General features: G+C 51.2%; 6 protein-coding genes across 6 annotated transcripts; 2 read left to right on the top strand and 4 right to left on the bottom strand.

Moving 5' to 3' along the window:
* Positions 1-1272: 1272 nt before the first annotated feature.
* CONPUDRAFT_151169 (uncharacterized protein) lies at positions 1273-5218 on the top strand (the record flags this gene model as incomplete). The annotated part of the gene is made up of 6 exons (XM_007767733.1): positions 1273-1464; positions 1584-2320; positions 2376-2871; positions 2979-3642; positions 3695-3858; positions 3917-5218. The coding sequence occupies 6 exons, from the start codon at positions 1273-1275 to the stop codon at positions 5216-5218; spliced, it is 3555 nt and encodes a 1184-aa protein (XP_007765923.1).
* Positions 5219-5437: 219 nt separating this feature from the next.
* CONPUDRAFT_163344 (DUF572-domain-containing protein) lies at positions 5438-6714 on the bottom strand. Its single transcript, XM_007767732.1, has 6 exons — positions 6704-6714; positions 6586-6651; positions 6445-6529; positions 6245-6392; positions 6110-6194; positions 5438-6054 (listed from the first exon to the last, which is right to left on the bottom strand). Exons 1-6 carry the CDS (start codon positions 6708-6710, stop codon positions 5540-5542), a joined length of 906 nt encoding a protein of 301 aa, XP_007765922.1. The 5' UTR covers positions 6711-6714; the 3' UTR covers positions 5438-5539.
* A 191-nt stretch (positions 6715-6905) lies between these two features.
* Positions 6906-7436, top strand: CONPUDRAFT_50126 (40S ribosomal protein S20; the record flags this gene model as incomplete). Its single annotated transcript, XM_007767093.1, has 4 exons — positions 6906-7023; positions 7075-7175; positions 7232-7330; positions 7383-7436. 4 exons carry the CDS (start codon positions 6906-6908, stop codon positions 7434-7436), a joined length of 372 nt encoding a protein of 123 aa, XP_007765283.1.
* A 73-nt stretch (positions 7437-7509) lies between these two features.
* Positions 7510-10485, bottom strand: CONPUDRAFT_135686 (DNase I-like protein). Its single transcript, XM_007767731.1, has 9 exons — positions 10382-10485; positions 10208-10329; positions 10129-10157; positions 9608-10075; positions 9428-9550; positions 9263-9370; positions 9108-9206; positions 8311-9055; positions 7510-8250 (listed from the first exon to the last, which is right to left on the bottom strand). Exons 1-9 carry the CDS (start codon positions 10400-10402, stop codon positions 7611-7613), a joined length of 2355 nt encoding a protein of 784 aa, XP_007765921.1. The 5' UTR covers positions 10403-10485; the 3' UTR covers positions 7510-7610.
* A 420-nt stretch (positions 10486-10905) lies between these two features.
* Positions 10906-12022, bottom strand: CONPUDRAFT_88444 (uncharacterized protein; the record flags this gene model as incomplete). The annotated part of the gene is made up of 6 exons (XM_007767730.1): positions 10906-11050; positions 11143-11294; positions 11344-11387; positions 11438-11549; positions 11603-11633; positions 11682-12022. 6 exons carry the CDS (start codon positions 12020-12022, stop codon positions 10906-10908), a joined length of 825 nt encoding a protein of 274 aa, XP_007765920.1.
* Positions 12023-12804: 782 nt separating this feature from the next.
* Positions 12805-13092, bottom strand: CONPUDRAFT_51616 (DUF1748-domain-containing protein; the record flags this gene model as incomplete). The annotated part of the gene is made up of 2 exons (XM_007767176.1): positions 12805-12940; positions 13004-13092. The coding sequence occupies 2 exons, from the start codon at positions 13090-13092 to the stop codon at positions 12805-12807; spliced, it is 225 nt and encodes a 74-aa protein (XP_007765366.1).
* Between the last annotated feature and the right edge of the window lie 97 nt (positions 13093-13189).

The raw sequence follows: 13189 nt of genomic DNA, 5'->3' as shown, positions 1-13189 counted from the left end.
ACACCTGACTGCCCTTTGGTTGGGCTCCTGTCTTTAAACTAATTTGGTCGTATAGCTCGATCAAATATTCGACCAGCGGGCGCACCGATGAACCTAAGCTTGATAGCGTGCCCAATTGAGGGCACGGATCCGGAACTATGTCTGTGACATCATAGTTTGTCGCGAGAATATTTGTAGGTAATTAAGATTATCTTACTGAGCAGCTTGCTGAGCACGCCGATACGTACATATAGACGAACAATGGTAGCAACCGTGTTACGGGAAGTGATCTGGCAATCCTGGAGAGACCGCAACGGCAGCCGTCTGCCAAGTCCTTCATCAGTGTGACGGTATGATCCTGTCCGATGGTGGCGGAGGCAAGATGCTAGACAACGACGTCGTCAAAAATAAATACATACTTGACGTTTGTATCCTAAGGCCTAAAGAACCGCTGTTACAAGTGGAGTACTGTGGTAGGTTGGGTTACAACGCATGATGCATGATGTACTGAAAACGTTAACGTAAACGGATCGTGGCAGCCACGCGCGCACTGGCACGAGTCAGGTTCGGTCGAGATTGAATGACGTTGTCTGGTATTAGAGAAAGTAACGGGCTACTGTTGGCAGTACAAGTAGCAACAGCGCATCGCGTTTCTTGCAAATGCCAAACTTACAGACAGAGGGGCCCATAATCATAAATTCGAGAAAAGGCAGATGTAAGTCAGGGGGTTAGTGCTCTTGGGCGCAAGAGGGGGCAGGCACACGGACCTCCATCCAGAGGAATGAAGCTAGCCACCGCGGAAGGAAACGGACATGGTAAATGGGAGGTCAATCCCGTCCGCTGGGCTGGCCGTGGCCATGCTGCGTTCTGGTGACCCGACCAGTCCGTGGTCTCCTTTTGCAGATTTCATGCGGATCCTGTACAACTGCGGGGTTCGTTTGGATAAGAAAGGGGTTGATTAAGCAGAAGGATGCCCCTGTAAGGCTTGTTTGTACAGATTTTTGTAGTAAAGTGGCGACGGCAAACTCCGCACGGTGTGGTCTGTGCTGCTTGCAAAGGTCTAGGAAGGCCCGACCAATCCTCACTCCCACCACCAGCTCCCCAGGCTATCCTCCTCGCTGTCCTCCGCGTTGAGCTCCCCTCCCGTCAGCCTCCGAGCACCTGGCGGCGACGCCCATCCTCGCGAGCTGCTCTCTTCTCACTCCGCCTCCCTCGGTACCGATCCTCGGTCCCCTCCAGCCCTGCGCTAATACTACCCGCCTGGATAACCTCTGATCAGTCGCCTCCGCTACCATGTATCCCTCGAATCTCCTCCCCAACTCCCTTGTACAGCAGCAATCCGCACAACAGTCACAGCAACCCTCAGACCACCCAATGGTCCCAGGTATTCACAATGCCGAGCAGAGCAGGATGTGGCAGCAGCTCAAGCAGTACCATCGTTCTCAGGGTGGAGGTGACATGAATCAGTCTCAGGTCAATCAGCAGGTCAGTGTCAATAAGCCTCTCTTTCACCTATGCTATCCCTCCTGTTGAACTCGACTCTCTTTGCCTCATTTTCCGTCGCTAAATCTTCTCCATCTATTGTGTGCTCACGCCGATATTAGATGGCAGAGTTCGCTCGGAACCAGATGCTTTCACGTCCTGACCAATTTCCACATCAATTCAACATGAACGCCGCCCGAATGGGAGCCAATCCGCCTTTCAACGACGGCCAAGGCAACAGCAACAACCCCATGATGCCCTCGTTTTCTATGGGGAATAATTCTATGCCCTCGGACATCAATACACGGAATGCTATGATGCAAGCTCTTCAACACAATCAGCAGAACAACGTCAATCGCCAGATGCAGCAGCTCATGGGCGGTCAGAATCACCAAGTATCCCCATCCCCGAATCCCGTCGACCTCGCTCGCATGGCTTCTCAGCAGCACGCACAAATGGGGAATGCTCAGCCTGGGTCCAGTCAAGCGATGAACCCTCACATGTTTTCATCGCCGAACATGCATTCCTCTCCGCATCCCACTGCCGCCCGGCCGACAGCACAGGTCAACACACCGCACGTAGGGATGACTGGTCAGCAGCCTATGCCCAAGCCTGGGCTGCAAGATATGAATGACCGAAGACTCTTTCTACAACAAAACATCGCAACGGTTGAGGGCAGTTTGCGCGCACTGATGCACCAGCGGGGGCAGATTCCTGATAACACCTTCAACTCCAAGCTCCAGCAACTCCAAACAGATCTCAAGCAGAAGAAGGAGCTTTTGCATCGCTTCACGCAATTCGTCATGTCCTCTCAGCAGACGGCCGCAAACGGGTCGCACCCTGGCGCTAATAACATGATGTGAATAGCTCTTTGGCCGTACTTTTCATTTCATTAATTGCTTCCTCTTTTACAGGAATGGCTCGTCTCAGCAGTCATCCGTTCAGTCCGGGCAGATGCCCAACGGACAGTCTCCGCAGGGTTGGATGTCGCAGAACATGCTGCAAAACTCAAATATGGGGATGAACATGATGTCGAATCAGCAGCAGCAATCTGGCCAGCAGCAGATGGCGCATGGGATGAATGGTGTTAATCAACAAGGCAACCAAATTCTTCGCCAGAATGCTATGGCACAGCGGTCTGTTCAGCCGCAGCAGCAAGTACCAGGCAACATGGGGAATGTCGTCTCAAACGGTAATGTCCAGATGCCAACGCCATCCATCCCCACAATGGCGGCTGGTATGGATAGTATTCAGGTCCCTCCCCTTGATCCCATGAAGTTTGAGATGATGTATCGCCAATTCTGCGCCAATCAGAAGCAGGAGTTTAAGTTAACAGTCCCAGTGAGCGACAGGTCTGTTGAGCTCCATCAACTCCATCGTCAGGTCATGACAGCCAACGGCCTCGGTAATGTAAGTGGCAGTTTTCGCCCGCATTCAAGAGCATCTATTGAATTTACCCAACGGTGGACACTCGAGATCTATGGCCAGTAATCGGTGGGCGCCTGGGTCTGGTGCAGTTCCCCGGAAACGATCGTCAGCCTCCTCGCTGCGGTCCTATGATTGCTCAACAGCTGCGACATATCTACCAGGAGACCCTTCATTCGTTCGATCAGACGTACAGCCTCAGCTGGCGGAACAGGCTAAGGAACTTAAACAACGGAGCAGGCAGCTCTGGGAATGCGCCATATACTCCACCTCAGCAGCCCAATATACCTGCTGTAAACGACAACCAAGCGAATGCAAACCGAATTCCGGATAATCGACAGCTCGCGATGCTGGCCCTCAGATTCGGTGCTTCTACAGCCGAGGACATGCGCGCTCAAGGGGTTCCTCCACATATTATTAACTTCGTGGAAACTAAACGCCCATTAATGACGTTCATTCGGCAGCAGCATGAACGTCGTATGGCACAAGGCAGCGCTAACGGCGGCCTGGTACCCCCGCGAAACATGGCCAACGGCCCTACCGGCGCTCCGATGTCGACGCAAGCTGGACCATCAGCTCCTGCTCGCCCTCCTATGAACAATGGTGTTCAACCTGGCCCTGTTAGTCTCCATGATGCTCAGGGAATGGCGGCGATTCAGCCCCCATCTATGGCTGGCAAGATTGCTGCCACTCCTGCGCAAAGTATGGGCAAAGCCATGCAATTCATCACCATGATGAAGAACGCGTTGGCTCCTAGTATGTATCTCAATCTAACGTCCTCGATCATTACTCACGGTGCGATCATCAGATTTGGCCAACATGAACTCTGTCGGCGTGCCCGACGAACAGCGGCTTGAATATGGACAGGTGCTTGAGACTGTCTACAAGCTTTGCTTAGACCTTGAGCATAAGCTAGCCATGTTCTCCGTTTTGGTTCCCAACCACCAAACGATAAAAAAACTGGTTGCTATCGTACGTGTTTTGTTTTGTTGTCAGTGGGATTGTTTGGGCTCAATCGAACGCCTTTTAGGTTTTGACCGTGCAAAGGCAAAGAGCTGAGCTGTCCAAGTCTTCACCCAAGTATATAGTGAACCTCCAAACTCTCCGCGACATGCATGGCCAGGTCACTGAAGCCCTCAACAAGTTCCAAGAAGAGGCTCGTAAGAGCAGCGAGAGCGCTGCTCTCCGCGGCATGCCTCAACCAGGCCCTTCTCAGCTGCTAACTCAGTCACAACCTGGGCCATCGACGCAACCTATGCCACCAACGATACCCCCTGGTCCACCTCAGATGGTTACACCACCAGTCAACCGAACGCCATCAATGAACAATGCCCACCTGCCGCAGCACAAAAATCAACAGCTTTCTATAAGCGCTAGCCCGTCGCTGCGTAACGCACCTATATCTCATCCCACTCCTCCCTCTACGACAGCTTCCACTGCAGCGACTCCAGCTGCGCAGGCTCCTACTCCCCAGGCCGGGCCATCACCTCAAACACCCAAGTCTCCGAAAGGGAAGGCCGCCTCCAAGCCTGCTCCTAAACGTATCCGTAGACCGTCTAAGGCAGCTCTGCCTCAGGTGGCCGAGCATTCTACTGCTAGTGCTAGCCTCAAGCGAGTACGTGAAGAAGATTCGCATGCCAATGAGAGCTCAGGTACTGCGCCTTCGTCTTCCGCCCAGCCAAGTAGCGCCCCTTCACCGAAGAAGTTGAAGACTGAATGGGAAGGTCCGCCCGATGACGCCTTGCTCAAGAGGAAGCAGGACATCGAAAACGTCAACTCCGAGGAAGATGCGTCAGCATTCTTGGAAAAGATGTCTGAGCTCATCCGGCTCACTGCAGGTTCCGACCCTGGCATCAACAACGATATTGCGCAAACTCTCGACCAGATTTTGCGTGGCGTCGGCCAAGATCCTTCGGATAACGCAATTTCCGGCTCGGCATTACAATCTCGCCCTATTGACAATATGGGCGAGCCCATGTCCCCTTCGCAGGTGGCTGCGAATGAGGAGTATTTAGAGTTCCTCGACCTTTCCTCTTTCGCCACCGGTGAGGAGGAGGACAGCGCATCAAAACCACCGACGCCTGAGCTGGTGTCGTCTTCGTCAACAAATCCTAGCCCGGAGTCCTCCGATGCCGATCCTGCCACAGCTGCAACATCGATGTTAGACAAGACAAAGGTCGAGGAGTTCGATGCATCCATTGACCTTTTCAACCTAGGACCCTTGAAAGATATCGACGGTGGGGAGTCAGCGTACTATCAAGCAGACAATTGGAAGTGGGATGGATCGATGACCACGATCGAGCAGCCCTGGGCTATCTTCACATCCACGTAGAGTTCCTTGCGAAGACACCACTTTACTTTTGTTTTTATTTATCGCACTCATCATTATGCTGGATATATTTCACACTACGCTCAGATTGTCGTATCATCATTACTCTTATCGTGTCTTATCGTCGTCTCTTGGTTATTTCTGTCGTTTGTATTCCTAATGTTTTTCTAGTTTGCTATCCAGACCCTTGCTTGAATCCTTAATATCATAAACTGAGCTAATCGACACAAATAATGTTCACTCTTAACTCAACCATGAGGACAAAGACTGCTAAACTGCCAAAATTACATCATTATTGCAGATAATCTTAGCTATGAAGCTAAACTATGGAGGCTTGAGGTTCGCAAGTCCAGGTAGTGCAGATCTTCGACTCGTATTGCCGAGTATTCGGTCCTTGAGAGAAGATACTGCGGGATTTTTGTCTGTGCTAGCCAATTTATGTAGTCGTGATGAAGATGAAGCAGAAACTGCTGGAGCAGTCAATCTCTGGCGCTTGTTCGACGTTTGCGCTTTGTAATCGGCTCGACCACGTATCCATTCGCTGTGCGCCTCATCTCTCGCCTTTGCATCATCCTCCAACAGCTGCAGCTCTTCTGGAAGCGCATATTTGCCCTTCAGCTGCTTGTCGATGATTTGCTTCGCCTGGTCTATCTTCTTCTCCGCGCGGAAGCGCTTCCTGACTCGCAGAGAGGCGGAGTAGGGGTCCTCATTGTAGTGATCCGACGTTGATTGTAGCTGCTGGATACGAGGCACTTGGACTTTGGTCAAGTGATTCTGGGCCTCTGTTGATTTCTCTAGGGCAGCCAAGGGGTCGCTAGGTGCACCGGAACCAGCAGTGTCTGCACAAGAGCAATGAGCCTTTCGAAAAGCGTCTAGTAAACTCGGTTGCCTTACCATGTACTGCAAAACCGCCGTTCTCTTCTGGGTCCCATTCCTCGTTCTTTTGCCGGGCACCAGAGACGACGACGTATCGTGTGTTCTGGACAGGGGTTTGCGGGACACACTTACGAAGGAAGCTGTACGACGAACCTTGGGATCGGTTTGAATCTCGAACCAGCCATCGCATAAATGGCACTTGCAGCGAAATGAATAAATGGGGGTCGAGTAGTACGAGCCCACTTTCTTCTTCTCTGCATTGTAACGTACGCCCATGCCGATGTGGTTGTTACATGTTCCACTGTAAAAGGTGAGACCGGTTGCAAACAATAACATAAGGCTCAGGAACATACCACCAAATGTTGAAGGGAAGTTCAAAGCGCGTTATGAGGATACCCTGGTCCAGCTTTCGGGCCCTATCACCGAGAGCATGTTTGCCTAGCGAATACTGGTATTAAGACAGATATAGCAGGAGATTCAAGTAGGATACCAACCTCTATACGAATTGAGACTCTTATGCTTTTCAGGATCATAATCAGGCGGATAGTATTTGTTAAAGCCTAGTTGCAAGTCAGCTCAATGCGAGGAAGTGAGCCTTATGACATGACTTGCCTTGCATGACCGATATGAGAGAGAGCGAAAGTCGGCAAATCCCGAGATATAACCTGGGCCTTGAAACCTTGTTTTTCGCGTCTCATACACACAAACCACACAAACCTTAGGTGCGTCCCCCTGAACATCTCGTCGCGCTTGACATTATTAACAACTCGCGCAGTCACCTTCTGACTCATTCACCTTTCTCTATCTTATCAGAATGAGTTACGTCGCTAAGGGCGAAAAAGACTACGATGCTGCTGGCGCCGTACCGGCTGCCAAGATGCACAAAATCCGCATCACCCTCACGAGCAGCAACGTCAAGAACTTGGAGAAGTGTCAGTGATTTCAAAGAATTATCATTCTTATTAAGCTTATTGGGATCCTAGTCTCTGCCGACTTGATCAACCGGGCTAAGGACAAGCAGCTCCGCGTCAAGGGCCCCGTCCGCCTGCCCACCAAGGTCCTCAAGATCACCACCCGTAAGACTGTGCGTGTACTTTCTGATACTTTCCTGTATGCTTGACTCTGAACGTATGAGTCTAGCCTTGCGGTGAGGGTTCGAAGACCTGGGACCGCTACGAGCTCAAGGTCCACAAGCGTCTCATTGATCTCCACTCCTCCAGCGAGATCGTCAAGCAGATCGTGAGTTTCGTTTTTGTGCTGTAGCCTGTCCCTGTCGCTCATGAAGTTCCAGACTAGCATCAGCTTGGAGCCCGGTGTCGAGGTCGAGGTTACTATCTCTGCTTGAGCTTATTACGACCTGCACGTCTGCAATCAAAATCATTTACTCCATGAGAATGAATTAAACTGGAAATTCTCGCGTAAAATATAAGGTAGCTTATCCAGAGAGCCATCGTCGTTAATGTTATGGGTATAAAGAGTGCCGTGAGTACGTGAATGAGGAATTGGAAAAAAGAAACGGTCAGATATACACTGCGTAAGAACCTATCACTGGTCGATGATCACTGCGGCCCTGTAGCCTGCGCATGCCGCCATCATCGAGGGTATCATAGGACAGACAGACCACGTCGCCCTTTGCAGGAGGGCGCTGACCTAAAGCAGGAGTCGGTGCCCTTTCGGAGTTCGCAGTCTGAGAGGCCTCCTTGCGGAATGAAAAAAGTTTCCACCGAGCAGAAGGAGGTGTTGCTGCAGCCGGAGCCGTCGGCAAGAGCATCGTCTGCTCTCGGATGGTAGACGGCTGGGAAGTGACGCGGGGCGCTGACAGCCGGCGCTCTAGTTTCGTCTGAGCCAAGCTGTCGTCTTTTTCGAAGCTTTCACTCGACCGTGACCTTCTCACCGGGCGAACGATGGCTGGTTTGGGGCCAGTGGCAGTGAGAGAAGTCCGCCTTGAAGGAGACTCCGTGGATATTTTGAGCTTCGGAGATTCTCCGCCTTCTACAGCGACTACCGAGGACATGCCGTCCATGGAATTCCGTCTGACACGAGAGGCGAGCTGAGATAAAAAGGCGGCAAGACGATTGGGCCTCGTGGGATCAGCGGAGGGCACTTCAATGTCCTCCAGGTCTGGCTGGATCGTTGACTTCCATAATATGCGGTCGCACCTGAGAATGCCAATATTGTCAACAGATACCGCCAAGCCAATAAATCGTCAAAGTACTCACCAACTTGGAACACGTTGCTTGTGCGAAGAGTCATACACACCTCTGTCACTGTCCTCATCAAGGCGCTGCGGCGCGGATTTGACCGACGATGGCCCTCTAGAATTGGAACGTGGACAGGGAGGAGCCAGTAGATTGCCCTCGGACGCTTGAGCAGAGACCGACAAAAGCTCGAATGATCTCCCCGGAAATGGCCTAAGGTCTCCTGACGCGTTAGATGACGGGGGCTGCTCATTGATGATGAGCGGCTGGGAGTTTCCGAGCAACCACTTGGGAGGTGTCCTCGGAGCGACCGGGGAAGGTGGGGAGGAGATCAACGATTTCCACTTCATCTTCGCCTTCTGCGCAGCAGCTGTCAGTGCTGCCCCACTGCGCTCGTTGATACCACTAAGCGCGGGACTCGAGCTGAGACTTGCGTAATAATCATCTTCATCTCCATCGTGCAGCATGCCTTTGGATGCACTTGATGTGCGCAGGGACGAAGTGAGCGAGCGCACATCATTGTCATTGTCCTCCTCGTTCTCGTCATCTTCCGCACCGGTCTCCCTTCCCGCCTCAGACTCCATCATATCTCTATCGACCAAAGAGCGCTTACTCTGCCGCCGTGAGGTCTTGGTCTTCGACCGGCTTACGACGTCATACTTGAAGGTTGGCGGGAAGTTAATGGGCGCCTCCTGGAAACCAGTGAATGCTGTTCCCTTATTCATCTGCTCTCGTAGTTGATCGAAAGCAAGAGCCTGGGCGTACTCTGGCTGCATGTGAGAAAATGGCAAGACGATGATTTGGGGTGGCAAACATACCTTGCCTTGATATAAGCCAATCAGCATGAAGGCGGGTAATGTCCAGGCGAAAATTCAGATCGCCGAATAGGAAAGTGAAATCAAACTTGTCTGTAACATCTATAGAAATGGTCAGAAGATTTTCGCATAACCGCAAATAAACCTTAGTGGTTCACCTTCGGCCATGACGCGCTCGTCGTCGGCTTGGAGGAAATCGCTGACAGCAAGCTCACCCTTGATCTTCGCAAGATTAGCTAGGCGGTGATGTACTCGACCTTCGTGAGCTGGACAAGATGAGCCTCATTAGCGTCATTCTCCATAACCTTCCTGAGACACTTTACCAGCAAGGTGCGCGTTAAGAAAGAGGAAGGTGGATCCAGCGATGTCTAAACTTATCCCCACACCACCCTTATTACCTACGCGCCCGCCAATGAGGCCTGCAGTAACGAATGACTTTGATGAGCCTACATTGGACGTTAATCTCGCACATATTGCTGGCATCCAAGTAAAGAAAGACATGCCATTGACAAGGTGTTCGACGTCTCGGTGAACAAAGATAGATAGGTAGAGACCCATGAGCCTGTCCTTAATAAATGGTACATATGGCCCTTTTTCCTGCTCCTTGAGGGTCATTCGTCGGTGCAACGAGATACGCTTCGGGGATATGAAGTTTTCCTTCGAGCTGCTTTCTTCCATGTCTACGGCGCTCGCCTGTGACCGGTGACAGAACCAGTGTTCCAATATTGATGTCCATCCCGAAGGCTGTTGAACGACGATCTCATCTGGTTTATCTGGGGTTAGTAAGCTGTTGACTAATTCCTTCATGTGATCCGAGTCTTTCGTGTTCCTCCGAACATTGTGGATAGCGTGATTTATCTGAGGCTTTTCAACGTCCTTGTCTTTATCAGCTTCCTTGCCCTTTTCCTTGTCTTTGTCCTTCTCCTTGTCTCTGAGGCGAAAGTTCAGCCCGTTCAAACCTATGGGAAGTCCTGTATGGATATCGTCAGTTTCGTGTCTACGTTTCAATCCTAAACGGACGGACCTGAAGAACTCGGACATTCTTGTCCTGCACTGTGCGCGAAGTGTAAATGAGGCCAGGTAGACCAAGATAGCAAGCCTACATGACAATAAGGTGATATGGGTGACTAGCGTCGGAGTTAAAGGTTGGTACGTCCGAGTTCTCGTCAAGGTTGGGATCAGGCTTGTAAGGAGGGACGCTCCCGAGAAGGTCTTCTAGGTCACCCTGTCCAAGAGGAGGATAAAGTTATGAAGCGGCCGTAAGTTGAAGCTCTGACCTTTGGGAGGGAATCATGCATGTTCCATGTTATTATTCTTATCTTGAGGAATTTGGGCGCTTTCTTGGGCGGGACGCGAGGGAGCGTAGGATCATCGTGAGCATCGACTGGGGAAGAATGGGGAGGGGCGGATGGAAAGAGAGATTGGAGACGAGCAAAGACAGTTTGTTGGGCTGTGATAAAGTTTGGATGCCGTTGTGGGAGTGGGCAAATGAGTTGCGACGTACTATGGCGTGGTGAGGGTCGAGCAGGATCGACACCTAGAGTGAGGCCGTCCTGACGACTTTGCATGGCGTGCTAACGCGTAGCAAATAAAGTGAGCATGAGATGGCAGAACTAGCAGAGCCAGGCCAGGGAGGAGACTAGAGACACGAGACTCAAAACACGGGTAAGTAACAAGTTAACGGTTGTACTCCAGGAATGATCGAAGCAGGCTCATCCAAGAATAGCATCACTATCCACTTATGTAGATATTGAGAAGCGCGTCCTATCTCCTTCTGATTCGTCCCTCCCAAGCTTAGTCACTAGGACGCTCTCTCGACCAGTAAATTTCTCCGTATCTTCGCAATATCCCCCTCTGTCTTCAGCGTTGTTTCAGCCTTCAGGTATCCCTCCACGCTCCCGTACTTCTCTCGGAACGCCTTCATAAACGCGATCATGTTCTCGGCTCTATGGACGCCGTTCACCATCGTCATCCAACATGTGCAAGCATGAGGCATGAGCGCATGAGCATGAGTGCTGCATGACTACGTCACTCGTACCTGGAAGATCCCATGTTTAGCACACCTTCCCAATTCTCTTTGAACACCGGAATTGCTGAGAATCGCTCAACCAGTATTTCCATCCCAGGCTCCAAGCCGATTGTCGTCAATGCATAGTCGTTTGCAATCACCTCGTCGTCCACACCCAAGAGCTTAACCATGGTTAGAACAGCACCCAAGGTGATCATCGAGAACTTGCACCATAAGAAGCAGACACGCGAAGACACCTGTCCTATCTTTGCCGGCTAACCCACGCTTAAACTCAGCGATAGGCCACGGGGTAGCGTAGACCTACCTGTACAGTGCACCAGACAATGAGGATTAGGCTCGTCTCGCAAGTATGTGAAGATCGTCTCGTATGCCGATCTACCATCCTTCAAGAACTCCGTATAAGTCACTACGAACGTCTTTTGACTTGTGTGTTAGTTCGTTGGCTCAAGAATGATTATACTCTGCTGACCTCCCGCTCCTTCTCGCCGAACGCCTTCAGTCTAGTACAAGATCAACATTGAGGTGTGACAGCTACGATTTCAAGATACCTGGCGGCCAGTAGGGTGGGATCGGCCCACTCCTTGGCGGTGATTGGCACTCTGATGATCTCAACCCCGTCAATGACTTGTGTTAAAGCATTGTACCTCTTTATCTCAACGTCCGCCCGAAGATCAAACACTTTGCGCACCCCGAGTTCCTTGAGCTGCTGCTTCCCTGTGTCAGTTATATGCGCCATCTCTCCAGATCGCAGAATAGCCTTGGGCTTCACAACGCCGTTCGAGTGTCTGCTGTCGTACCCGCCCAGGTCACGGATGTTGACAACCCCATCGACGACAACAAACGGAGGAGAGGCGAGATCTTGGGCTTCCTCTGGAGAAAGCGTGGCCATCGTGGAATGATCCTGAGTTACAAAAGCGGGCTCTTTTCACCTATAACCGCTTCAGTTTGAACAGATCAGGTTCTGTACACAGGCCATGCTCGTAGTGCTAGCCTTTAAGCCTTGATTGCCGAGCTTGAGCTGACTTGCGGTAGCGCTAGCCTGATTGTGAGGAGACAACAATACTGTAATGGTTGCTCTAGACCCAATCCAGACTTTTGAGCTTCCTTCGAGGAGATACATGTATGTAGATGATGTCAGTTGGCAATCCTAATATCAAGAACGACTGTCTTCTGATATAGGGTCTGCCTAGGGGAGACTAGTTGGGAATAGTACCGTGACTGTTTTGCGATCTCATCGTAGTCCAGTACATAACAGCTGTTGGCACAAGCTTCAGAAACGTTCAAGAACCTTCATACAAACCTACAAAAGCCCCTTCACTAAAGAGAGATAAACAATGTTGTGCTGCAGCCGGATACTCCACGGAAAGCCCCGTCTAACGCAAGTGCAATATACCGAGGACGACTGGACCTTGGTTGTCGTCACACAACCAGCCTGAAATGAAAGCATATATATCCTTGAGTGGACGAACATAGGGAACAGGCCGAAACATGGCTCGAGGACGAAGACCGCAGGGTTTCCTCAAAGCAGAGAGAAAGGTTGAAAACATGAGCCCAAAAGGTTGAGTGCGAATACAGTCCCGCCGTACTATCTAGTCTTCAGTATGTCCCCTCATGAGCTCAGCTAGGTGACCGCTCAACACAAGGTGCGTCCGTCTAACAGATTGTTGCGTACTATCTCTTATCCTTCCTGAAATACTGGCTGTTTACGGCTGTGGCTTGTGCCATATCGAATACGGTTTCACCAAAGCCAAGGAAGCGTTCTGCCACACTGCGCATCGTGGCATCCGATATAGAGTTAGTGTCAGGCCTTCAGATATCCGGAAGACGCAATGTTAGCTACGTGAAGCGCCTCTAGCAAGAAACCACGAACGTGAAGCCACTAGACCGACGAATCCCAGCGAGGACGGTTGACAAAAGGGCAGCGTCAATAGCGTAATGCGCAATTCGGCCCAGTGCCATGGTGCAACAATTCTAGAGTTGGGCGACGGTGGTGGCGAAGAGCTGATAATAGGTCTACAAGGTGGATGAAGGTATGAGAAATGAAGGACGAGATTGT

The sequence above is a fragment of the Coniophora puteana genome (assembly GCF_000271625.1).
Source record: "Coniophora puteana RWD-64-598 SS2 unplaced genomic scaffold CONPUscaffold_3, whole genome shotgun sequence".
NCBI classification, from domain to species: domain Eukaryota; kingdom Fungi; phylum Basidiomycota; class Agaricomycetes; order Boletales; family Coniophoraceae; genus Coniophora; species Coniophora puteana.
The sequence above is the reverse complement of the archived record's forward strand: the minus strand, read 5'-3'. Positions and strand labels throughout refer to the sequence as shown.

Excerpts from the sequence above, each read along its gene's own strand:
- CONPUDRAFT_135686 (XM_007767731.1), bottom strand. The coding sequence starts at position 10,402 with ATGCATGATTCCCTCCCAAAG. Across the intron at positions 10,076-10,128 it reads AGAATGTCCGAGTTCTTCAG|GACTTCCCATAGGTTTGAAC; the intron begins GTCCGTCCGTTT and ends ATATCCATACAG. Across the intron at positions 9,371-9,427 it reads TCTTAACGCGCACCTTGCTG|CTCACGAAGGTCGAGTACAT; the intron begins GTAAAGTGTCTC and ends CATCTTGTCCAG.
- CONPUDRAFT_163344 (XM_007767732.1), bottom strand. Across the intron at positions 6,530-6,585 it reads GAGTCTCAATTCGTATAGAG|GCAAACATGCTCTCGGTGAT; the intron begins GTTGGTATCCTA and ends AGTATTCGCTAG. Across the intron at positions 6,195-6,244 it reads AGATTCAAACCGATCCCAAG|AACACACGATACGTCGTCGT; the intron begins GTTCGTCGTACA and ends ACCCCTGTCCAG.